The following is a 27,142-nucleotide window of genomic DNA, read 5'->3' as shown; positions in this document are numbered from 1 at the left end:
TTTATGCTTCTCCTCTGGTTTCTCTTAAAACACATAGAGAAGTAGGGAAGGCATTTATAGCCATTTAAGATTGTTTTTATTGGCGTGAATGACATTAAGTGCTGAGATTAACTGCCAGAAGAATTTGATTGTGAGTTAAGAATAAAAGGCTTGTGGTAAGAGTTAAAATTTTGTGTTTAATCAGAGAAGAGCTTAATGCATTTTAAGGCATTCCATTTATTGTTTTAATATTCCCAGCATTTATTATTAAAGTGGGGTGGCTGTAGAATAATTATAGTCCATATCATGATGATGATGTTTTTAGAGAAGGTTGAAAATCTACAGTTTTTTCAAACTAATGTAGTAGGGAAAATATAGCATCTAAAGCTTCAAATAGTTTGCTGACCTCATAAGAACACAACTGAGGCCATGTAGAAGCACTAAGTGTTAACAAAGTTACTTTTTTGCCAATTCCTGCATTTCCTTGTTAACTTCTTACATGAAAAGCATCAGTTTAGTAATTGGGGGTTGGGAATATGGGATAAAAGACAGAGAAAGAATATGAGATTATGACTACCATTATGTTAATAAAACTGAAAATTTATTTGGGAAGAAAGTGGTAAAGATGATAGTTTGATCTTTATAAATGATAACCATTATAAAGTGAATCTGGTCAGTCATTTTTACTAGTTTTATATAAGATCTCTGTGACCTATTAAATTAAGAAAAATTAGGAGGGCAGAACATGTATTTTTGAATAGAAAAAGAATAAGGGAATGTTTAAATGGTTTTAAACAATATTCTAAACTTTTTTACTTTGTGGAAAGTTTACAAAAGTGTGTTCGTTAGACATAGGCAAGTAAGATTTTGGTCACAGAATTAAATTAGCCTCTAGATGTTCATTCATCCACTTGTGATGATGTAGAGTTGGCAGAATGACTTGGTATTCTAGCAGGATTTCATAAACTGAGAAATTCCCTCAGAAAAGAGGTCCATTCAAGGCATATTCTGTATAAACAAACCCAGAAAACATTTGAAATCCAGAGGAAAAAAAATTGGACAACATGAAGTAAAATTAGCTTGTTTCATAAAACTCAGTATAAGTAATAAGCTGATGCAGGCGTAATTTTTTTTTTCTCTTTTTGGGTGGGGAAGTTTTTAGAATCTACTTCCCAAGAAAGAGACTCAGTTAGGAAAGAACTCGAAAGAGCCTGACCCAGCCCTAAAACTTGAAGAATTAACTAGCTAGCTGGGAATATTGGAGAAGTGAGTGATTAATCATTAGCTCTCAAAGCGTGGCCTATTGTGAAAGGACCCCAGATGTCTAATTCCTTTTGGGCTGACATAACAAAAACCATAGGCTGGATGGCTTAGACAGCAGACATTTATTTTCTCGCAGTTCTGGAGAATGGAAGTTCAAGATCAGGGAAGATCAGGGTGCCAGCATGGTAAGGTCCTGGTGAGGACTCTCTTACTGGCTTGCAGATGGCCACCTTCTCACTATGTCCTCACTTGGCCTTTCCTTGGTGCATGCTTTCAAAGTGATCTCTCTCTTCCTCTTCTTATAAGGCCACTACAGTATTCCCCTCATAAGGGCCCTATGCTCATGACCTAATCTAACCCGAATTAGCTCCCAAAGGCCTCTTTTTCAAATACATTGTCATTTGTTACAGCAGTCATAGGAAACTAAAGTGTTTTACTATGGTAGGATGTTTAGTAAATTTTTATTTTTAAGTAAAGACTTCAGAAAGTGAAATTAATTCATTTGGTTTTGATAAGCAACTGTTTAAGAAAACTATCTGAAGGTTGATCAGAATCTGTAGCCTTTTCAGCACTGAATATTACTGAGGAAAATGAACAATGTTATTTGGTGCTATTTTAGGTCTAAGGCTTGTATTTTCAACCCTTCTGACAAACACCTTTCTAAAACTAAACTCATTTTAAGAGTAAGGATTACCTCTTATCTTCCTTCAATTTGAAGTTGCTGCACAGAGGTGGGGGGCCCTTATAGGTCCTCATGACATACTTTGTCTCTTTTCCTGGGATTACCTAGTTCAAGCCAGAGACCATCTCATAAAAAAACTCTTTCAATACTTGAAGAATTGTGAGGTTGAATGTTTATATTTATTTACATATTTATATTTATATAAATATTTCTAAAAGTCAACTTTTCAGGTAAAGATCTAGTGGTTCTTTCATTAAGTGGCGGTGTTCAGTCTGTATCAAAAAAATACGGTAATTTGGGGGAGATTGGGATTTCATCAATGAAATAGTTGTGGTGCTAGACCCATGAAGTGATTATTTAACCTCTAGTGGGGGATGTGGTACCTTATAATCAATGGTGAATGAAAGGAGTTAATTATTTTCCTCCCATGTTCTCATACTGTGGTCTGATTACTTGAAATGCCTGGAAGTCTTAATAAACAATTTAATCACTCTAGCTATTGACCTAGAATAGACCTGCTATATTAGGCCCATATAGAAATGTCTAGTGTCAACATGAGTACAAGTCATTATTATAAGGACCACGGGACAGTTTTCTGATAAACTATACTTAAAAGTTTTAGGGCTCTAAGCAGAGAGAAACTTAATAAATCTAAATCTTGGAGTTGTAGAACAGATAAAAATCACAGAACTTTCAAGGTGAAAATAGACTCTAAAGTCATGGAATCCATATACAGATGTGAAACTGAGACTTCGAAATATTAAGTGATTTTTTTCCACTTAGAATTTAAACACCTCAAGAATAAAGACAGTTCCTATTGGTGCTCCCTTAACAGTACAACTTTTGATGCTCCCTATTGTTTAAAAAATAATTATGGAGTATGTAAAGATGTCTGTCAGAAATTTGTAAGAGAAAACTAGTATTCCAGAGGGCTAAAAAGTGGTCCTAAGTCAGGGGAAGTGACACGTTACCTGGAAAAATAATCACTTTCCATATTGTGAGGTTATATAAAATTTGCATTTATAGTAAAAAGAACTGTCATTGAGAAGTAAAATTCAAAATTTTGATCTCCCATTCATTGCATCTTTTGGTGGTAAAAAGTGGGAACTTGGGAGTTTGGGGACTACTGGTGATATAATTTGTATTCTGATATATTTTGCTTTTTTATTTGTGTTTATGTTTTAATTTATACACATTGGTCACAGATACATTATGATTACTGAAATAATTGAAAATATGTGATATTCTCATCTGTTAAGATGGCATAGCTAAGTATTATTTCAGTAAGTCCTGCTTGTAGCACAAGTTATTTTTTCCTTGATTTACACGTACCTGGTGTAAAATAATCCTTTATGTAACTTTGGGCAAATCATTTCATCTCTGTGACTTTTACTTTTGTCATTTTTAAAGCGAGAGGGTTGGGCTTGGTCTAAAAACTCTATGATATCTCTTGAAATATTCCATTTACTAAAATAGCTTGATTTAATAGTGATAGCATGTCATATAGGAGTATCCTGAGGCCAGTTTTACCCTAAAGGGTAGAAGTTCTCCAAATAGAATGAGGAGATTCAAAGAACATTCTAGACTCCAGAAAGAAGATGGTAATTTATGGCGATGTGGTGAGATTAAAGTATAAACTTCTTGGGGGATTGAAGGTGGGAAAGCATTGTGGGAGGGCTAAAAAGAAGGGGCCTAAAGCCAGGTTGAGAAAGGCCTCAAGTGCCTTGCTCATGAGTATGAACTTCGCTCTATAGGTAGTTGATGCCTCCTGGGATTTTCAAGCCAAGAGGGTATATCATCAGATGTGTATTTTAGAAACATTGTTGGTAAATTAGAGGTTGGATTAAGGAGTATAGAGATAGGAGGCAAGGGAAATGAATCAGGAAGCTATTTAGTCATTTAGGGAAGTAGGGACAATTGTGAAAAAAACTTTTGATTGCAGAATCAGCAGGACTTTGTGACTCCTTAGATGTTTCAGGTGTGAGGGAGAGGGAAGAATCAAGAATGACCTTGGGATTTGTAGCCCAGCTGTCTACCTTTATGGAAATAACCGATTTAAGAGCGTTTGGGTATGAAACACATTTGTGGGAAAGGAGTATGGTGGTAAATTTGATTTTAAGATGCATGCGGCCAAATAGGGGAAATGTCCCATAAGGAGCTATAAAATTGAGAACGTGATTCTGAGTAGGGGTGGAGGCTGGAAACATATATGTATGTTTGGAAGTTACGGCAGTAGTTGTTGGGAACACAGCACAGTGTGCTGTCACCCACATGAGCAAGTAGAATGAAGAGAAGAAGAGGGTTGGGGAGACCTCCTCCCTCCCCATCCGCTCCCCCACCCCAGGAAACCCCAGGGAAGAGGCTAGCAGCCAGTGGGAGAGAGAAAGATAGGTGGTTAGCAGGGGAGATGGAGAAGTTTTAGAAAATAGTTTCCTGGAATTCATAGGAAAGATTTTTAAGAAAGGGAAGATAGTCAAAGGTACAAAATATTGTGATGAGGTCAGCTAAGGTAAGAATTACGTCTTTTTCAATTAAGGAGTGAGTACAGAAGTGAGACTGCGGTGGGTTGGAGGCCGAATAGGATTTACTGAACCAAAGACCTCCTAGACAAAGACATTTGGTAGTGAAGAGAAACGGTGGACAGTAGTTTGAAAGGTGTAGACAGGTTGTGGCTTAAAGACAGAAGCGTGCTCGGAAGTAAATGAAGACTAGCCAGAGGAGAGGAAATGATGGAAAATACACTAGCTAATACTCCATGCAGAGGTGGAAGAACGTTGAATTTTTACCAACCCGGGAAGAATTATAAATATCTTCCCATACAGGCTATTGTTATCAGACTATCATTATCTGTTAACTTTCTCTTGCTCTCTTACTCTTTCTGGCAATCATAATAAAATTTCTACAAACTTAAGGGTTTCTAATACTGCAGTTTTATCTGACTTATTAAAGAATGAAATCAGAATAAATTATTATAGGAAGAAAGAATTGATAAATATTTCTTACAGGTGTATCTATTATATTGTGTTGAAGTTATTGGGATTGCTTTAGAGAAAAATGACCCAACATCTGGTCTTGGAAGCAAAATTAAGTGTCTTTCACCCAGGCTTCTTATTCTTTATCTGATTTATGTTATGGCTCGTTCTAAAAAGTTAAAACTCAAATTTAATTAGAAAGGAAAGACGTATAGGTGCTTAAGCCTCTAATTAAATCTGAACGTTTAGAATAGGGTGAGACTTAGAGCAGAAAAAAAATCTTAGATAAATTTATCCAGCTCCTTCAATTCTTTCCATTTTTCTTCTCTTACTATTTAATTTTATTATGAAATATAGCACACATAGAACAGAGAATAGTATAATGAACTCTTTGAATCTACCTCTGTTTATATTTGCTTCAGATGCTTTTTACTTTTACAGAAATGAAATATCCTGACACTATCTACAGTTTTTTCCCCTTCAGATTTTTATTTTTTTTTAATTTTTTAAAAATTACAAATTTTAAATTAAAAAATTTTTTAATTACAAATTTTTAAAAATAAAAAAATTATTATTTTTTTTTTAAAAAGGGCTCTTTGATTCCTTTCCTCTTCTCTTTCACTTGAGGTAACCGTTGTCTTGAGTTTAGTGTTTATCAGCCTCATGTATTTCTTTTACTGTGTCCATAAATGTCCATGAACAAAAAAGGTAATTATATTTTGCTGTTCTTATATTTTATATAAATGGTAACAAATGTGTGTATAATTCTGTAGCATGCTTTTTTTTGTTTTTTGTTAAGTACTCCATTTTTGAAATGTATCCATGTTGATATCTGGTAGAGTGAGATATCACTTTGTTTTTGCTTTTCAGAATTTATTAACTATTTCTGACATGATTCTTCTCCATGGATTTTAAGATAAATTTATCTCATCCTACCAGAAAACTCTGTTGTGAATTTGGTTCCCCCACTGCTGCTGAAGGGCCCGGTGAGGCAGCTGGACCCAAGGGAGAGTGTACTCCCTGGGTTAGCTTTGACCACGGCACCCGGAGGGAGGATGGTCCCTCTCCACCCCTCCCTCAAATAGACTGTCCTGGAGCTTTAAAAAAAAAAAAATCATAGATTAATGTGTAGGGAATTGACAGTTTAATTAATACTATCTTTTTACCCATGATACTTTCTTTGTAAAAATATCTCTTCATTTAGTCAGGAACTCTCTTATGCTCTTCAGTAATGTTTTATAACTTTCTTCAAAGGTGTTACATATTTTTGTTAAATATATATGTATAAAAAAACTTTGTTTTTTTATTATTGTGAATGAGGTCCATTTTTTTATTCCATTTTCTAATTTAATATTACTGTTTTATAATAATTCTATTTCTTTTTTTATTTTAATCTTACATATAGTTACCTTTCTGAGATCTCTTATTAGTGTTTAAAACCTTTGTTTATAGATTCTCTTTGTTTATTGATTCTCTTCTCATCTTCAAAGAGGGAGGATTTTATTTGTTTCTTTCCTTTTTGATTCTCTTATTTCTTTTCCTATTTTGTTTTGTTTGCTGGGATCTTCAGTTTTCCAGAACCTCCTAGAATAAAATCGGTTTCTTTCTTTTTTTCCCCTTATATCCAATTAATGCAATACATTTCCCACAACTGTTGATACACACTACTGTCATTACTCAATTTTTGTTATTTCCATTGTGATTTCGTCTTTAATCTATTGATTAGTTAGTAATGCATTAATTTTTGAAAATAAGGGTTTGGGGGGGGACTAACTTTTTAATCATTAAATTCAAATTTAATTACCTTTTCAGCAGATATAGTCTAGCCAAGTCCTGAACAGAACCTTTGACAGCTTTATAGAGCTGGAGGACAAGGTTTAGAGACCAGGGTCCACCAAAGGTGGGAACTCTTGCAAATGTCCCAGGCTTTGAGGTGGGACCCTAAAGGGCTGTACCCTAGGAGTTAATGTGGACTGAAAGTAAAACAGCTCTACATTACTATATTTCACCTTCAAGTTTACTTCAGTGGCCTAAAAATTCAATTCCTGAAATTGGACTAAGGTGTTCCTGGACTCCTAGTGCTCCCAGAATCAAATCAGAATCCTCTCTGGAGAAAGTTAACCATTTTTGTATTCAGATTATTTATAAAGCAGTTTTTCAAGTAGTATGGCACATAATGGGAGATACTCAGTCACATAAGGACACATGACAACATAAATGGGAACCAGTAGAAACTGTAGAAATAGACTTAAAGGGGCTCTGGTTATTGGAACTACTAAACAGAATTTTTATAATCAAAGTTTATTCAAGATGTTAAAAAAGAAGATTGAAACTCTTCAGGGAACTTATTTGAAAAAAGAATCAAATAGAAAATCTACAAGTGACAAATACAGTTATTGAAATTGGATGGATTTAACTCAACGGATGTATTTAATAGCAAGTTAGACATTACTGAAGAGAGAATTAGTGAACTGGGAGATAGATGAGAAGAAAATATCTAGAGTGTAACAGAGAATAACAAAGAATAACAAAACGATGTAAAATATGAAGAGAGAGTAAGAGATAGAGGATACAGTAGGGAGGGCTAACATACACTTATTTGGAGTCTTGGGCAGGAGAAACAGAGTGTTAAGGCAAGTTTAAAGAAATAATACTTGAGACTATTCAAAATGTTGAAATGTATCCAGTCATATATTTAAGAAGTCCAACAAACTGTAAGCAGGAGCTTACTAAATACCAGAGTTAAAACTCCTAATAACCAAAGTTAAAAAAAAAAATCTTAAAACTGGGTAGAGAAATAAGGCACATTATCATTGAAAAGAGCTGAAATTTGAAATTTGACATCACCAACACATCTGCACTGCTGGAATTATTAAAAGAAAGTTATTCCGGATGGAAGAGTGGAAAAGGAAGGAAGGAAGGGCAATGAAATGGTTCACATGTGGATATATCAGAATGAACAGAAACTGTATAAAACAACAGCAATGTCTTGTGAATTTTAAGATATATGAAGAATTAAAACAACATCAGTAATATTCTATATGTCAGAAGGGGAGAAATATAGATAGTGTTGCAAAGTTTTTGTATTTTCCAGGCAGCAATTAATCACCAAGGGGGCATGTGTTTATGTAAGATAATCATTAATAGTATAAGAGTACTCAACTTCCAAGCTGCCAGGGGAAAAATAATGAAGAATAAGTACTAAATCAATTTAAAAGAATACAAAAAAGGAGAAGAAAGGAATGTACAGTGATTAAGAAAATTAGCATTCAGTAAGATGATAAACCTAAATATATTAGGACATACATTAAATGTAATCAATCGTAATCAAATCAATGTGGTATCTGTGCAGAGATAAACATATAAATCAGTGGAGCAGATTAGAGAGTCCCAAAATAGACCCTTAGATATTTGGTTTCCTCAAAGGCAACAAGATAATTCAGTCGGTAAATGGTATGTGACCAATTGGATATATGTACAAAAATAACAAAAACAAAATGTGACTCCTATCTCAATGCACAAAATTAACTCAAGGTAGATCATAGGCCCAAATGTAAAAGCTAACATTCTTAAGCTTCTAAAACAAAACATACAGAATTATCTTCATGACTATGAGTGGCAAAGATATCTTAGAAAAGACACACAAGACACACAAAAAGTACCAATAATAAAATTAAAGAATTGCAACATTGGACTTCATCAAAATTAAAAATTTTAGCACTTCAAAAGACAGCAGAAAGAAAATGGAAATACAAGCCATTAACTAGAAGGTGTGATAAGGACGTATAGCAGTGGGAACTCTCCTTTAGTGTTGGTGGGAGTTTAAAATTGTTACAAACACTTTGAAATATTGTTTGACAGTATCTACTAAAGCTAGAGATTTGCATGTCAGATGGCCCAGAATTCCACTTCTGCATTTATACGCATCAGAAATGTGTACACATATGCACCAGGAAACATGTGTAGGAATGTTCACAGCAGCATTATTCTCATTGCAAAAGACTGGAAACAGTTCAGATGTTCATCAGTAGGATAGATAAATGTGGAGTATACTTATACAATAGAATATACTATACAACAATGAAGATGAATTAACACCACATAAATTAACATGGGTGACTCTCACAGACATATTATTGAGTGAAAGAAGACAGATGCAGAAGAGCACACACTGTGTGGTTCCATTAAAATAAAGGTTATGAACAGGCAAAGCTAACCTATAGAATTTAGGGGTACATATTTGGGTGGTAAAACTATAAAGAAAAGCAAGAAAGTGATAAAGATCAGGTTCACCTGCGAGAGGGAAAGGGTGATGATCAGATAGAGTGCCTTTTGGGGTCCCAGCAGTGTTCTATTTGGTGACCTAAGTGGTTCCATGGTTTTGTCTTAAGCATGATAAAAATAATTTTAAAAGGTTAATGTGTTATGGCAGGAATAAATGTTGATATCTTTTGTAATGAAGGCATGTTACAAACAATGTTTAAAACACAATTTTTGACATTTTACTTTTGTGTATAGACAGACAGAAAGACACACACACACACACATCAGACACAGAGTAAAAAACACAGGAACACAGATGGACACCTATGGATTTTACACAGAATATATACTATTTTATAACTAGGAAACTTCATTAAACATTATATAATAAAATTAACACTTATGGAGGGTGTTGTCCTTTGTAGAGAAGGTTGATTGGGTTTATACCTGTGTTGTTCAGGGAAGGATTTAAAGTTGCTTTGCATGCAGTAAATAGCATTTGAGCGAAAGACACATTTACAGTCACATAGAGACACTTCAGGCAATGGTGTGGTTATTAACAAAATACACCTTAGCTGCAGGAAGAATAATGGAAATTACCCAACAATTTTTTAATCCTTGACTGTTTCCTGTAGGAAAATTTTTTTTATATAGTTAATTAAAGGAAAACTGCATTTTGAGTTTTTTTAAAAGGGGATATCGTCTAAGGCCATAGAATTTGATCAAAACTCTTGACCTCCTGTGGCTTCAATTTTCTATCAAAAAAGCAAGAATGCCCACCTTTCAGGGTTGTTTGGAGTGTAATGTAACATATAAATGCTTAACCTTAAGCAACGGGTATTAGCACACATTAGAAGGGCAGATTAGCATGGGGATTAAGGGCTTGGGTTCTGGAACTGGACCTGGATTTCGATTTCCAGTTCTACCACTTACCTAGTTCTTTAATTGTGTACTTTCCTTAACTTCTCTTTCTCCATTTCCCCATTTTTAAAATAAGGACAATAATAGTACCTACCTCAGAGGATTGCTATGACGGTAAAATAAAAGGCACAGTATAGTGTGTAGCACAAAGTAGGTGTTCATATAACTCTTAGCTCTTGCTGTAGATAGAGCTGTTTTGGATGTGACTTCAGTTTGTCAGCAAAATTAGTTAAGTGCCTGGGACAGTAACCACTTTTTTTGTATATATAAAACATGAGTGTAACTTATAAGAATTTTTTGTGATAGTTGATTACTTCTAAGCTTAATGGTGCCATCTATATAGTCACGTGTGGGAATATTTGCTACTATTAGGCATAAAATGTAGTCTATATCCTCAATATGAAGTTGGAAATTAGAAAGAAGAAATGGGTGTGGGGGGTATGATAGATACATTTTTCTCTCTTTCTTCAATTTAGTTTATATATTTGTTTCCTTTTTTCTCCCCAGTAATTTCTCAGAATACCAGTAATCTCTCATGACTCTTTCCACTTCACATTGTTATTTTCCTAAAAAAAAAAAAAAAGTTAGTAGTACTGCTGTACCAAGCCTTGGTGTCTTATTGAATTCCATTTTGATTTTAGAGGGGAAAAAAAGGCTCTGTGTTTCAAATTTGTATGTATGGGTGTGGGAGGGAGTGAGGGAGGGAAGTGAATTGCTTTTATGGAAAACCTTCCTTGACTAGTGCCCTGAATCACTGACCACATACAGCCAATGTTTTATTGTATTCTTTCATGGGTTTAGAGAGGTTGTACCTTGTGAGGTCTGCAAGCCTAATGCTTTGTAAGAGTATCTTGCTTTATCTTCTGAGGTTGGTTTACTGCTTCCCGACTTCCAGAAGTAATATTCATTTTGTTCAGAGGATTTCAAGCCCATTAGAGTGTAGACATTGACACATCATAGATTCTATAGCAAAAGGAGCTTGAAAGTTGAATAAAAACATTTATTTCTTCATGGTCCTTTTCAGAAGTCGGGCACTTGAAAGAGGAAGAACTTAAAATATAATGTGTAGTATCTTCTTCCTGAAGGTTCTGCTTACTTTAAGTCTCCACCTGGGAACATCAAGACTTCCCCCTTGTAAGAATGTTGCTTTGCAGCTAAGTCTGTGCTAAGTTCTGCTCTTAGTCTTTGCTGCACCCATTCAACCCCCTGATGTTCATTTTCTCTAATATCCTTCAGGTTATTGAGTATCTTAGCTGGATGGGTGTGGAGACACGTTGAGTTAAATACTATATGGGGCACTGGTTTGTTGCCTGTTTACGTACCTGGCATTTGAAGTTTTGAATGCAATATAAAATGAGGGTAATCAGTACCCCATCAATGTTTAAAATCTATATGGAAAAGTCATTCACACATAGCAATTTATGATCTCTAGGCACATCAGTTTAGTGACACAGTGACAGACAGAGGAACAATTTTAAGGAAGCCAAATACAGTAGCTGCCAGCCAGGAAGAGAATTAGAAAGTATAAAAATGGACAGCCTCTTCCAAGTACTGCATCCTGTACAGGTGCCGTCGTGATAGGGCACCCTGTCTCCGAGCCCTCCCTCGATCGTGTCTCCTACTTCCTGGGCACATAGGAAATAGAAACCTTTCCTTCCTCCCTCCCTCCCTTCCTCCCTTCCCTCACTCCCTCCCCCCCTTCCTTTCCCCGTCTCTTCCTTCCTTCCTTTAAAACAAAAGGACGTGTGTTATTACTCAAAAGAAGTATGGAAGGTAGTCACTTCAATTCATGGTCTTGAGCAGCTCAACAGTGTCCTCAAGGACCCCAGCTCCTTCCATCTCCTGTCGCGTGTCCTCGGTGTGTTGGCTTTGTCCTCATGCTTCTTTGCCTGTTTCCCCATTGCTGCAACATGACTGCTGCTGCTCCGTAAAGCCATTTGTCACTCGACTCAGACGAGGTTTTACATAGCTAGTGTAGGAGTCTCCTCACATGCTCTTCTTTTCTCAGACACCTGCAGGGTGAGGAGCTTAATATGGGAGGGTAGCATGGGAAAAAAACACAAAATGATCTTTGAAGAGACTTTGGGCATTTGTGCAAATTAAGTGACTGTATTTTTGAATATGTAAATGGAAAACACATGTATGCTAAGTGACAAGTGTATGCTCCAAAGTCTTGAAATATGTGAGGATTCAGGGTATGATTTACTTCACTAAATCCCTAGAAAATATGTGAGCACTTGACAATGTTCTGATTTTTGCTTTTTCGCATGTATATGTTGAAAGTTTCCTCTCAATCAATTCCTGTCCACTTTAATGTTTTTATTTTGGAGGCATATTTTCCCATATCCATGACCTCAGGACACTGTGGATGCTCAGTGAAAACTGCTGATGGACTGACTGTGATGTTTAAGATAAGCCTTTTAGTTACGCAGCATCTTCTCCTCTCTTCCTCTCTAGCCAGAAACCATATTCTTTGTGAACCTAAGGAATGTTGAATTTAAACCGTAACTTCTGTGGCTCTTGCCAATCAGATCAAACAGTAGGGGAAACTGCAGCGGGGGGCAGGCAGAGGTGGTGAGTTCTTTGAAGCTAGACCCTCGAGGTCATGATTTCTCCACTCACCAGTCTTTTGCCTTGGGATCCCTCCTCAGAATCCACACACTGGAAGAGAGTAACAAATAATACACACTGGGGTCAGTGTCTTAGTTGCACTAAAACTACTCTCCCGTTCTTTATGTTGTGAGGCTTGTTCACAACGCTCTTCTGTAAGCTTAGCACACACAGGAAGAGAGTGTTGACTGACAAACTACCTAGCGAAGATCAGTTAGTTCTCTACAGCTTTGTCTGGTCAGCCAGACCCAAAGCCTTTTGGACCCAAGTCTGTCTTTCTATTTTACTATGGTAAGTCATTTTCTCTTTTTAGCTCTAGCCAGGGTTTGCCCCCAGTGTAAACTGGAATTTTCTCTCTAACCCTCTTGGCCGCTGAGAAAACGTGTTGCTCCATAGGCTATGTCCATGGTTTTAGCTGAATTGAATTCTGAGCTGTTTAAGACAGTTTCCTGATTGAAGGCATTATCTTGTCCTCAGTTTTTACAGTGCTCTCAACTCTTGACCAACTTCTCACTTTGAACTGTTTATTCTTGGGCTTATTCCTTCTGCTGTCTGTTAGTCTTCCCTTTCTGAGCGTCTACCATTATCCTTTTGTTTTATTCAGTTTAGTTTCCTCCTTATTAGTCATTGGTCCCTGACTTGCCCATTACGTGCACATTTATTTCCATCATATTGTTTGAGACCAAGAGACTGACATTTTGCCTTCCATTAATTGGTTAACATAAATATATTTTGCTGTGCAATGAGGAGGGCTGTATTTATTGTACATAAATATCTAACATAGTGACTTATTCAGTAGTTTATAAAGATTTGGGTTTAACTTTGCCATTTTTTTTCAGGAGTTGGTTGTCAGCAACCCTACTAGGGTATGTGATTTGCATATGAAGCTCAGGCAAGCCAGGCATAATAGGAAGATTTTATACATAGAACTGGCTTTTTCAAAGGTGGCTTCCATTTTTAGAGACATTGAAAAAGTTATGGTGGATATATAATTTTATTCGATCATTTCTCAGTACTTTTGAGTTATTAAAACAGTCCTTTAGTAATTATTGGTTTTCCTTGGTAAACATTTATGGTGTTTTTTTAAAACATATTCTTTTGTAATCTAATAAGAGTGGAAAGGGGTTAGAAGCCAAATCTGTGATGACATGCAAGAGATGACAGTTGCTGACAGTGAGTAAAGAAATATGGTGTCATTGCTTTTATTTCATACTCTCCAAATTACCTGTGATGAGCTTAAGCAGTCTCATTCATGAATAGAAAAATTTTAATTATTCACAGTGCTTTGGTGTACTATAAAAGCAGAATTATTAACACTGTAATTTGTTCGGATAGCATTTGGTAGGAAAATATATCAGAAATAATTAATTGTTTTCAAGATATGATAAGGCAGCTGTATCTACAGGGGGCAATCAAAAAGAATAGTAGTGGGCTATTGATTGCTTTTTAGAGAAAAAAAAAATTCTGTTCCATTTCTAAATGTTAACAATTGCAAGAGGAAAATTCCCACTTGGGAAGAATGCTTTCCAGGTTGCTTTCATTGCCAGGTGTTTGACATTGCATGGAGTCTTAGATGAATAAGGCTTATGGCAGTCGTAGGGAATGCTGTCCTCAAGGACCTCAGCTTTCTGCTCTGAAAGCTTCTATTTTCAAAGCAGGCCAGTATCGGTGGGAATGTTCCAGTGGTCTCTGTGCTACTTCTAGTGAAGAGCGAAGTTTCCCCCCTTGAATCTGAGAGACCTACAGAAGAGGATACCTACCTGCTAACAAAATAAATTTCAGAATGTTGCCAGTGAATGAACTGCATTTTCTACTGTTTATGGGATTTAACTATCATTTATCAATGGGGATAAACCTTGCCTCTTTTGGTCCCTTTTAACATACCTGCATGGTACAGATATGATTTATAATCATTCTAAAGTTTAAGAAAATCCAAATCATATGATAGTTTGCTTTGAGACCATCCATATTTTCCCCTTTCCCTTTTTCTGTCTCCTTGACCTAGCAGCAGGAAGCCTTTGTTTGAGGTGTTCATCTGGAACAACTTTTCCACACTTGTTTTCATGTTCTGTTAGATTACAGGGCAGCAGGCCTACCTTTGAAGCTCCTTTCTCTTTTGTTTCTTTGCCGTGCACTCCAGTAATTAACTTTGTCCTTCTTTTATTTGTTCCAGTCAATCGCAGGCCACTCTGCTGAGCATCTTCTCCCAGGAGTACCAGGTTAGAAGTTTTCTCCTTTGTGAGGGTTGACAGGTGCCTAATTGAATGATGAATGTCCCTTTATTTCTTTGTAATTGAACTGCCAGCTCTCTGATTGGGTTGGAGGATATTCTCCTTTCCACATCGAGCACCGCCTGCGTCTCAGTGGAGGCCTGCCAAGCCTACGCATCCATCTGTCTAATAACATCTAGCCTTTGCTTATTTGGTGGACCTGTAATAAATTATGCTAAACCATTATTATTCTGACAATAATAATTTCCCTGTGTTGCGTGGTTCCATGTGCTAAATGTTTGCTGACTTGCACTGTCAGTGCCGCTTTCCATTGCTGACAGAGATGATGATAAATGACCATTGCTGGAGTGGCAGAAGGCAAGAGAGGCAGAAAATGGAGTCATTTATCATGAGATGACAGGTGTCAGTCAAGTGGCAAGTCTCTCTGGAATTACTTTTTGTAGTTTTCAAATAAGTTGTTTTTAAGCAATGTTCTTCCTGGTTAAAAATGGCAATTGGATTGTAAAACTAGAGTGCAGAGGACTTAGATGGAATTGAATTGAGGGAAAATTAATACAAAGGTTGAAACAGGGAACAAGTTTTTCTTTGCCCTCTACAACCCTAAGCAAACTTAATTTAGATTCAATTACTATGACCCTGTTGGCTTTTACATATATACTGTACCTTGTGGTACAGTCTGGAGACATCCCAGCCACGCAATAGAGATTAAAATGCATAGGTTCGTAGAGTAGAAGGGAAAAAGGATCTACCACCACCCAAATCCCCAAACTGTTATTCGGTTTGCCCTTTATGTTAGACATTGGGATCAAGAAATGTGTCATTTTTGTTCTTGAACCTGATCTGTGACACAACATAAAAATCTTTTTTATTTTGTTTCAGAAACATATTAAGAGAACACATGCCAAACATCATACTTCGGAAGCAATTGAAAGTTATTACCAGAGGTATGACCTGCCTGCCCCACTAGAGGGTATCATAATACCTATTAATTGTAATAATAATTATGAATAAATTAGATTAATAAATTGATTTTCTATATAACATTCCAAGGTATCTTGTTTTAAGTCTCTTATTTAAGACTTCAAGTATATTTTTTTAAAATTCTCAAATACTCTGTTGTATGGATTTAAAGAATATGGTGAGACCATCTTAATTGACATGTGTGTGAAATCTTTACTATGTAAGAAATTGTTCCAGTATTAGAAAATCTCAGTTGGATGCTTGAAACTGATTGTAAGCGCATATCTTGGATAGATGCGTTATGTTCATGCATACGTATATCTACATGTATATGTGAAAGTTCTCAAACCAGTTTTGTTTCTTATTTAAATCAGCACGTTGAAAAGTATATTAGAAAATAAGATTAAATTTTGGTACAGTTGTATTTTGCATCGTCCGTATTGGGTTAGCCATTTTAGAAAGGCAAAAAAAAGATATAAATCAAGTAAGGACATATGGAGACACATAATAATGTACAACTGTCAGATTTTTTTTTTTAATTTTTATTTATTTATTTATTTATTTTTAATTTATGGCTGTGTTGGGTCTTCGTTTCTGTGCGAGGGCTTTCTCTAGTTGTGGCAAGTGGGGGCCACTCTTCATCGCTGTGTGCGGGCCTCTCACTATCGCGGCCTCTCTTGTTGCGGAGCACAGGCTCCAGACACGCAGGCTCCAACTGTCAGATTTTAAGAGGGGTTCATATTTTAAAAGGAAAGTCTTGAGTATTGAATCAATAACATGATGTTCAGGAGATATTTTAATTTCAGCCTAATTTATTATAGTTCCCAACCTCTTGCTCTGAAACAAAAAGAATCTTTAAAATAGCTCCTTTTTTAAAAAATTTAAAAAAATTTGGCTTTGTAATATGAGTGAATAACTTACAATGGTAAATGGTTATGGTTTGCATTAGAAATTATTTGTTGCTTTCTTAAATATTTTAAGGGCATACTGGAAAGGAAAACAGTTTGAAATATGCTCTTAAATTATTACACTTAAGATTGACAGAGCGGGGCTTCCCTGGTGGCGCAGTGGTTGGGAGTCCGCCTGTCAATGCGGGGGACACGGGGTCAAGCCCTGGTCCGGGAAGATCCCACATGCCACAGAGCAGCTAGGCTCATGCGCCACAACTATTGAGCCTGCGCTCTGGAGCTTGTGAGCCACAACTACTGAGCCCACGAGCCACAACTACTGAAGCCCACACGCCTGGAGCCTGTGCTTCTCAACGGGAGAGGCCACCGCGGTGAGAGGCCTGTGCACCACGGCGAGGAGTGGCCCCCGCTCGCCGCGACTAGAGAAAGCCCGCGTGCAGCAACGAAGACCCAATGCAGCCAAAAATAAATGATGATAAATAAAATAAATATTAAAAAAAAAAAAAAAGATTGACAGAGCAATCTTTCTGTGGTGAGAGTGACACCACTGATTTTAGATGAATGATTTTTATGCACGAAAATTCTATGAATTAAATGAATATGCAGATAAAATATTGGTATTATGTTTCTGTAAAGTCATTTTTTTTTAAGAATTGAGTGTTTATTGAAAAGTTATTGAAGTTAGATTTTAAAAAAAGTATTCACTATGCCATAGTGGTAAAAGATATATTCTGCTTTGAGTAGAAGTGTCTGTTAAAGAAATATACATGTGTACACAAACACACACACACACTTTTATATCTAGGAGAGTTACTCTTTAAGAAGTCTTTGTAAAGTTTGAATTGATTTATTCAAAAGTCATAATCTCCTCAGTGAAATTAACATTTAAAGTCATAATCTAAATCATACGTATAAAATTGAGAAAGGCCCATGAAGTGCTGTGAAGCCAACAACTGCTTTGGCAACCAGACTCTCCACCGAAAGACTGAAAAGTGGCTCACGTGTCAAAAAATACATTCTTATTTATAAAATTTATAGTCTTAGGCTTTCATATAAAAGTATGGTTCTATTCCAGATTTTAAGGCCCAGTTAAATAAAGCATTTCCTAGAAATTTGGAGATTTGCTAACAGGCCATGGGCTGCCCTCTAATAATCATTTTTTTCATCGTAAAAAGGCCGTTTTAATTAGATGATTTCTAACATCTCTAAATGCTACTTTTAAAAAATTTAGTTTCATTAAAAACTATATTTGAGGGGCTTCCCTGGTGGCACAGTGGTTGAGAATCCGCCTGCCAATGCAGTGGACACGGGTTCGAGCCCTGGTCCGAGAAGATCCCACATGCCGCGGAGCAACTAAGCCCGTGCGCCACAACTACTGAGCCTGCGCTCTAGAGCCCGTGAGCCATAGCTACTGAGCCCGCGTGCCACAACTACTGAAGCCCGTGCACCTAGAGCCCACGCTCTGCAACAAGAGAAGCCACTGCAATGAGAAGCCCGCACACCACAACGAAGAGTAGTCCCCGCTCGCCGCAACTAGAGAAAGCCCGCGCGCAGCAGTGAAGATCCAACGCAGCCAAAAAATTAAATAAGTAAATAAATTTTTTTTTTTTTTAAAAAAAGTATGTTTGATTTCTGAGGTATGAACATACTTTATTGGATTACCTGGTTTAGGCCAAAAACAAAGATCTTTAAGTATGGTTACTCGAACAGTTGATTCGGTAATAATGAAAATATAGAAACATACTCGTATTTCTTTAAGTTTAGTTAAATGTGAGAACCTCAATTACTTTGAGGAGTCACGACATTTGAAACACAATCTTGAAGTTAGGCTGTAATGGACCGACTAATAGGAAAGCAGTCTGACTAGTTTCTTATTTTACCACCCCGCTTCCTGACTTTTCTGCCCTGCACTTTGTGCTTGTAGACAGGCTGTGTTGTTACCTTTCAGATGATTTGACCTCACAGGTCTCTTGTTCTAAATGTGCAGGTTGAATGTCCCTGTATTCTCTGTGGTAAATTGGCCTTGAAAGGTTTTTGTTTCCCAGCTGATTAGAATAAAGGCAAAATTATATCAAAACATACTTAAGCAGTTTGACAATCTCAACAATTTCTTCCTTTTTTTTTTTCTTTTATAAAAGTAATTCATTCCTATTGTGAAAATTAAGTGCATTTTTAATGGTATAAAAAAGAAATGAATGGATTGCCCATAATTGTGGCACCCATAGATAACCACTGGTGTTTTTCGTTCCAGTCTTTTGTCAATCCATTTTTACATAGATGAGGTCATCCTATATATGCAACTGTGAATTCTGAATTTGATACTTGGAAAAATATATATGACATGATATTATTTTGAAGAGAGCGTTTTGTAAACATTTTATTTTATTACTTCATCATATGAAGGTATCATAATTTACTGAATTATTCCTCTGTTGAACATATATGTTTCCAATATTCTGATATAAATAATACTGTGATACATATTTTGGTGCATAAGTCTTTACATTTGAATTAGTCTCTTAATATTTCTGTAGATGGAATTACTGGTGCAAACAATGAGCACTTAATGATTTTATTATATGTTGTCAAATAACCATCTAGAAAGATAGTAATGGTTACATTTCTACTAGCAATATCAGAGAATTCCTGTGTCTCTGTATTCTTGCTAGCATTGAGATGTTTTCAATTCAGAATTTGAAGTCTGTATTTAAGACCATACAATCCACAGCGTGATTCCATCATGGTTAACTGAAACTTCAAAGTATCCAAACAACAGTAGAAAATGTTTTCCTAAGCTTTTGAATTACTGAGGAAATTTCCTCAGTTCTTCATGTTGTGTGTGTATAGACACAGCTTGTTCATGTTGAAAAGAACTCTCTATTCCTTCCCACTGTACTAATGGCATTTTAGTTCTAAACAGGAAACATACTTGGTAAAATTTATTTAGATTTATCTAGATCAGTGCACATGGGCATATATGTGCACACACACATATACACAAACACACACAAGTTGGTCAACTTTACAAGTTTCCTCATCAATAGCAAAGTTTAGAAATACTGTCTCTCATCTCCTCCCTTCTTTCAACACACACTGTTTGAGGGGCCAGCTTTATTAGCTTTGGAGAATCAGACCAGTTGGATTTTATTCAGATGTTCACATGGAAAAAAGGTTAGTTCAAATATGTTACTGATAACACGTGATACAGATAGTTTCTAAAAATTTGAACCACGTTTTTGTTTAATTAGCACCATTTACTTTACATTCACTGTGTCCCATCTACTATGCTAGGAACCAAGTATAAGAACCACAATACCTGTCCTCAGCTGCTCTGTTTAGTGGGAAAATAGTTGCATGCATGGAGATGGATTCCAGAGATTTTCGATATAGAATCAACAAAGGTGGTATTCAGATGTAAGCTTAGTGAAGAATTTTGGTAGATTTTTCAAGTTTTACCATTATAGTTGTAAAAATGTTAAGATTAAATAAGTTTGCCTTATATTTAAAATCAATACATATTATTTTTAATCTTAGATGCTAATAGATCTTTCACACTCAAAAAACATCATAAAATGGACCTTCTGGGAAGATATTTTAAGGATGGTTTCACCCACGGGATATACATTTGTTAGTCCTCCTGTGGCAAAGCTGGAGGATGGCATGCAGTCTATGCAAAGTAATTTCAATTTGCAAATAGGCATCAGGAAGGTAGCCCAGGTCACCTTAGTGTAGTGTTCAGGATTACATCTTTATATCCCAGTTACAATTCAGATCTTTGCTAAGGACCTGTTGGATGAAGGTTCAACATTGATTTGTGTAGCCCTACCCCAAGGAGGGAGAAATAACCCATTATAATTGTGTGAATAGTCTATGCTGTAAGTTTGCACAAGATGTTTTGAGGATGGAGAGAAGGGTAGCATTAGGAATTTCTGATTATGACCTTACTGAATGTTTTCTGTAATTATCATGCTCCTTTGATTGCATATCTAAAAATTTGAGTAAACCTGATCTGTCACTTGATATGGGGGACAGTTAAAGTTCCCAGAAAGGACAAATGCAACTTCAGATTAATTTTAACTTAATTTCTTTTCCCTAGCACTTCTGAAGTGTTATAAGGTATAGGTGGGAAACAAATTGGAGAATAAATATATTTAGAAGCAGGTCTACCCTTTTCAGCATATGAGGACATCTCAGTAGGCTTTGGGAGATCAGCAGTCCATTTCAGAGATTTATTGCTTACCAGCTAGGGGAGCCCAGATGGGTTTCATCAGTACTCTGGAGTTTGGTTTCTTTATATGACCAACTGGGAAGAGTAATCAAGCTCATAATTAGGAATTTCCACTGTATTAAGTATGAACATGCTTCAAATATTATATAGACTATACAGATATAGGGGGCTAATGTTGTCGTTTGACCAACTCCTGTTTCTTTAAACTTAATAGAAGTGTTCTATTGGTCATTACCAGGATTGTGATTGATGCAGCATTTATATGAAACCATATAATTTGGACTCAAAATGATAGTTCCCAGGCACAGGCAGTGATCTGGGGTCTAGCTGTTCTTTTTCATTCTTTCCAAATTAACCCCTGAGAAGAGGTTCTGCTCTGGTCTCACTAGAGCCTTTCCCAGTCCTCAGATAGCCCAGGCATATTCCTGACATTTGCACTTACTGTTCTCTTGCTGGGAATGTTCTTCCTCTCTTGACTTGCTGCTTTCCTTCTTGTGGGTTTCTACTTCGGTGTCACTTCCTTAGAGAGGGGCTTCCTGACCAACCCATCTAATTTATATTATATTGTAGCATATGTTATTATTTTATATATTTATTTCTCTTTTTCTTCTCTGTCTCTTCACTGTTATGTAATCTCTGTGATGGCAGGAACCAAAGAAGTTTTGTTCCCTTCTGCTTCTTCAGAACCTGGACTAAGCCCTGACAACTAGTTAGCTCTCAAAAATATTTGTGGGATAAATGAATGTTAAGTAGAGAGTTGTAAAGATATACTATTATCAATATAGGCTTAAATACCCTGACTGAGAATCAGAATGCTTAATGAATGTGCGCTCTGGTTAGTTGCTCCGACTTGACGGAACTGATTGTTCCTTGAGCAGACCTATCAGTGCAATGGAAGTTCTGTAAGTTGACATGAAGGTCTTAGCTGACCTGTTTCCAGGGATCTTTCTCTAAACCATACTTGTCTTGTTTGTTTTTATTTTTGTTTTGTTTTTCCCTTGCTCCTGAAATGAAAGTACTTATTTCCCAGTTAGATTCCTAAACAATTTATTCAAGAAAGGGCCAATAGATGAAAATGGATTTATTAGAATTACTTTGAAGTTATAATAATCCTGAGACTTTCCCCACCTTAAATAATTTGATTTTATTCCACTTCATTTATTGGAAATCATACATCTTTATAAGCATACCTGTGAAATAATGTAATTTAATTTAGTATTTGCTTCTGGCAGTTACAGGGAAGACCTCACCTGTTGACTTTGATTTTTACTATCAAACAAATGTTGTTAGTTTATTCAATCAAACAGTATACTATAGAGAAAATGTTCATACTTAATTTTATTTTCTTGCCTAAAATGGCTTTTTAAAATTATTTAAGTACTCATTTATTAGAGAAAAAAGTATGTATTCAATATTACAGTATAATCACCTAGTATAAGCCAAGAACCATGCTAGGCATAATAAATTGAATAAAATGAAATTTTTCTACCTTCATGAGGCCTTCAGCCTTACAGTCGGGATGGGTTTGAGATGGACAAGTAACTCAGCAGATACAGTGTTCTGGGCTAAGTGATGGGGAGATGAACAAGGCGCTCCTGGACTGCACGTGAGGGATACTTAATGTTCTCCCAGGTCATGGTGGATGAAAAAGGCGACACGCAATCTGAATCAGGAGTTATCCAGGTGAAGGGCTGGAGTGGGGAACAGTGACTAGAGATGAGGCTGGCTGAAGAGAGTAGGTAGGAACCAGATTATGAAGATCCTTACGAGAATTTTTAAGTGGTTATAATTTAATCTTGAGATTTAATGTGGGGCTTTTGAAGTGTTTTAAGGAGGAGAATGGTATGTTCAGATTTTTGTTCTAAAAAAAATCACTCTGGCTTCCATGTCTGGGATGAATTTGGGGAGTTTGTTTGTTTGTTGTTTGTTTTGCAGGGTTAGGGTATGAGGAGAGCTGAAGGTTATGACAGAAATCCAGAGCAGATAAGATGATGGCTTGTATTACCTATTAAAGGTGTGCTGACCCACTGATGAAAAGCCTGTTCCATTTTTTTCCTAATAAGGTGTCAACCAATGCTATGAACTAAAAGTAAATAAAAAAGTGATATGCTTGCATGGATGCGTTTTTCAGGAGTAAACTTATTTCCTTCCCATGAGTGACTGTGGTATTATAGATAAAGCCAGGGTGATAGGGATAGTTCTTTTCAAAATCACCTCTGTGTTCACTTTACATGTTAGGAGGTGAACACAAGGGAGACCTGTGTACTCAGACCTCCTGTCCCCAACTTCAGTTAGTTAGTTGCCAGTGGTTTTGAGGTAAGTTGTTTTTGTTATTCTTTTCCCTTCAGTGCTTTCCTATGACAGTAGCATACTTTAACTAGAGTTGATCATGGCATTTGCCCAGGAGAAACATGTACACACAGGGTATGCTGACAAGTCTATGCTGGCCTTTTCTTGTCACTGCATTACCACTTGGCTTTGTCTTGTCTAGGTATCTGAATGGAGTGGGGAAAAATGGAGCTGCCCCAGTACTCCTGGAGCTAGCCAATGAGGTAAAGTTATTGTTATTATTTTATTTAAACTTACATAAAACCTAAGGGGCCTATCTAGAGTAGCTTTGCTTAGAATTATAATTAACCTTAAAAAAAAAAGATTTTGAAATGCAGAGCAGATAAAACATTTTATCTTAGATGCAGTAGACATTTAAATTGCTCCCTGGTCTCTTTGTACTTTTAATAATTGGACCAAGAACTTCATATATTAATAAATCAATTAACATAATTAGTCTACTTCTTTTAAAGCACATGTGTAAACAGCTTCTTGTTTTCTTATTTTGTGGGAAATTTCAACCAAACAGCTCAGGACATGCTCTTCTTTAGATGTGTTGTCTTAATTTAGTGTGAGACATACCTGTGTCAAGTACAGAGATGTATGCCAAGAAAATCTATGCTGTCATAAAAATGAAGAGAGAAATTGTATACCTAAAGATGTAACATTTACTTGATTCATTTATTGTTGTTGTTGGCAAACTTTTATTATAATAAAAGATACATGCCTTCTAGAAAAGCCTTTCTTTATGTGAAGAAGCATACTCTTCTTATTAACACCAAGCATGAAGTGATTTATTGAACTTATCTGTTAACTCTTATCTGCTTTTGTTTGGGGAAACAAATAATAGTCTTACATTTAAAAAAGGAAACCCCAAAGACTTCCCATGAATGAAGAAGCTGTAAAAAGTTCATAATAGCTGCAGAGAGCGTACAGAAAAAATAAAATATTTAATTCTGAAACTTTAAAATATTTATCCACCGTAATAAGAGCAATACAATATTTAGTCTGACTTGGAACTGCTTATGCAAACCTCATAGGGATGGAATGAAATGTACACTATTTTTGTGTTGCATTATAATGGAAAGCATAGAAGCAAGGCAGAAAATGTGTGTTTGCATTAAAGATGACTAGGTACTGTGAGCATTAAGTATTGCAGTAGCAGCGAGTTCTCCATGTTATATTAGCAAGGAAGGATGGCTTCTCTCACAGCTTCTGTCTGCTGTGCACCACTACAGTCAGCCAATGAGTAATTACCTATAAGTTACTGGAAGGTTTTAGTAGTCTAGGCAATGTCTACACAATCTGATAGGATAGTTAACATATAGAATGAATTTCTCGCCTCCTCCTAGCAAAACATCTATTGATATTTTATTCTTTTTTTTTTTTTAATTTCTAGAGCAAGGTGGTTTTTAAATGTCTCCAGACTTCGTTATTAGTCGATTCTATTAGCAACTTGAAGTATCTGAGCTATAACTAATTCAGAATTTAGTTTGATTGTCCTTTATGAGAAAGAAGAGTGTTCTTTATGAAAAAAAAAGCATTCTTGATACAACATCTAGAAAGAGTGTAATGCAAATGTGGTAGCCATTTTTTTTTTTTTTCTTTAAACATCTTTATTGAAGTATAATTGCCTTACAATAGTGTGTTAGCTTCTGCTTTATAACAAAGTGAATCAGTTATACATATACAATAGGTTCCCATTTCTCTTCCCTCTTGCATCTCCCTCCCTCCCACCCTCCCCATCCCACCCCTCTAGGTGGTCACAAAGCACCGAGCTGATCTCCCTGTGCTATGCGGCTGCTTCCCACTAGCTATCTATTTTACATTTGGTAGTGTATATATGTCCATGACACTCTCTTACCCTGTCCCATCTCACCCCACCCCCTCCCCATATCCTCAAGTCCATTCTCTAGTAGGTCTGTGTCTTTATTCCCGTCTTGCCACTAGGTTCTTCATGGCCTTTTTTTTTTTTTTTCCTTAGATTCTGTATATATGTGTTAGCATACTATATTTGTTTTTCTCTTTCTGACTTAATTCACTCTGTATGACAGACTCTAACTCCATCCACCTCATTACAAATACCTCCATTTCATTTCTTTTTATGGCTGAGTAATATTCCATTGTATATATGTGCCACATCTTCTTTATCCATTCATCTGTCGATGGACATTTAGGTTGCTTCCAGGTCCTGGCTATTGTAAATAGAGCTGCAATGAACATTGTGGTACATGACACTTTTTGACCTATGGTTTTCTCAGGGTATATACCCAGTAGTGGGATTGCTGGGTCGTATGGTAGTTCTATTTGTAGTTTTTTAAGGAACCTCCATACTGTTCTCCATAGTGGCTGTATCAATTTACATTCCCACCAACAGTGCAAGAGTGTTCCCTTTCCTTGTGGTAGCCATTTTTATAGATGATATTGGTGGCATAAATTTTATATAGTAGCAATTTATATTCATTTGAATTTTTAATGGATATTTCTGTTGAGCTTAGCTTATTTAGCTGACCTCAACTTCCATCCTCTGGTAATATGGAAAATTTTAACCCACTGACACACTTTCTCCTATATCAATAAACCTGTTATTTACCATGAATATATAGTAGTGTTTAATCAAAGTAAATAAATAGTTATTTAAAGATGTTTTCTCTCCTTTGGCTGCGGATTAGTACAGAGATAATAGCACTTTCTGAGAGATTGCTAATGCATTAGGGAAAGTTGGGAATGACTGGTACCAGATTATGGCTTCTAAACAACCAAGCTGCCATTTTTATATGATAGTTAATACCTAAATGACATATGCTTGCATCTGGTGACAATTGATGTGATGGTAATGCTTTATGAGTCACTATATATTTAATCAGTGAAAACTGTAAAAATTGATGAGAAATATATAACATTGATGTATTATAGTGTGTAGCAGCTCTCTTAAATAAGAACAAATTTGATTTGGATGGTAGGGACTCTGTGGTCGTCATTGATTTTATAAATATCTTAATACTAATTTTCCTATTTCAAGGCTAAAAATGAACATTTTAGGAAATCTTGCTTTGTTAGTAATAATAAGATCAGTCATTCTGTTTTCTCCACACAAATATTTTCAAGTGAGATTTGAAGCACTATGAATTTTACTTACATGCTAAATTCTGACATGAAGCATGATGGCCCTATTTCAGAGAAAGATGGACACATGATTAATATGAAAATTAGGGAGATGCAAGTACCTGAACTAATAAGGTAGTCCTTATTCAGGCTGGACTACCTTCAGTAATTTCACCATTTTTCATGTGTCAGCTCTGATGTGGGTTACTAGGAATAAGCAGCTTCGTGGAAAGCATTTCTTTCTACTTGGGGAATTTAAGGGCATCCGAGTACATACATATTTGAAAAAACTGTTCATACAAATGAAGCCAGCCTTTTTGTCTAGTTACTAAATCAAGATAAAATTTTGGTATGAGTACAGGACTTGAAAACCTGTCAAGAAAAAATCATGGTGATAATATATGAGGAACATTTGCTGTCTTACACCTAAGATAAAAGACTTGTTTTAAGGGAGCATTATTACTCCAGAAAAACACACACCTATTTTCTGGTGAAATTAAATCAGTAGTTAATAAGGGACCTGAGAACCAAAAAGAAGACAGTAGGTTTCCAAAAGAGTAGATGCATTTTTAATTAAAATGACTGTTGGATTGAGTATTCCCTATTTTCTGTTTGAGCCTTTATAAAAAAGTTACCTCCCTGGCTTCTGTACTAGCCTAAGTAACATTTCAGATAAGCCTAAGGATGGTGAT

At 36.0% G+C, this 27,142-nt stretch overlaps 1 protein-coding gene across 2 annotated transcripts in view; it reads left to right on the top strand.

Moving 5' to 3' along the window:
- CDIN1 (CDAN1 interacting nuclease 1) overlaps positions 1-27,142 on the top strand; it is a 212,536-nt gene that overhangs the window by 42,642 nt on the left and 142,752 nt on the right. The window contains exons 2-4 of one of the 2 annotated variants that reach the window (XM_036840017.1): positions 14,864-14,909; positions 15,801-15,865; positions 23,509-23,569. In XM_036840017.1, coding sequence (XP_036695912.1) covers positions 14,864-14,909; positions 15,801-15,865; positions 23,509-23,569 — 172 coding nt within the window. The remainder of the gene's footprint in view (positions 1-14,863; positions 14,910-15,800; positions 15,866-23,508; positions 23,570-27,142) is intronic. The other variant, XM_036840027.1, reaches the window with a different exon arrangement.

Source organism: Balaenoptera musculus, chromosome 2 (genome assembly GCF_009873245.2).
Source record: "Balaenoptera musculus isolate JJ_BM4_2016_0621 chromosome 2, mBalMus1.pri.v3, whole genome shotgun sequence".
Classification (NCBI taxonomy): domain Eukaryota; kingdom Metazoa; phylum Chordata; class Mammalia; order Artiodactyla; family Balaenopteridae; genus Balaenoptera; species Balaenoptera musculus.
Note: the sequence above shows the minus strand (reverse complement) of the source record. Positions and strands in the feature narration are given on the sequence as shown.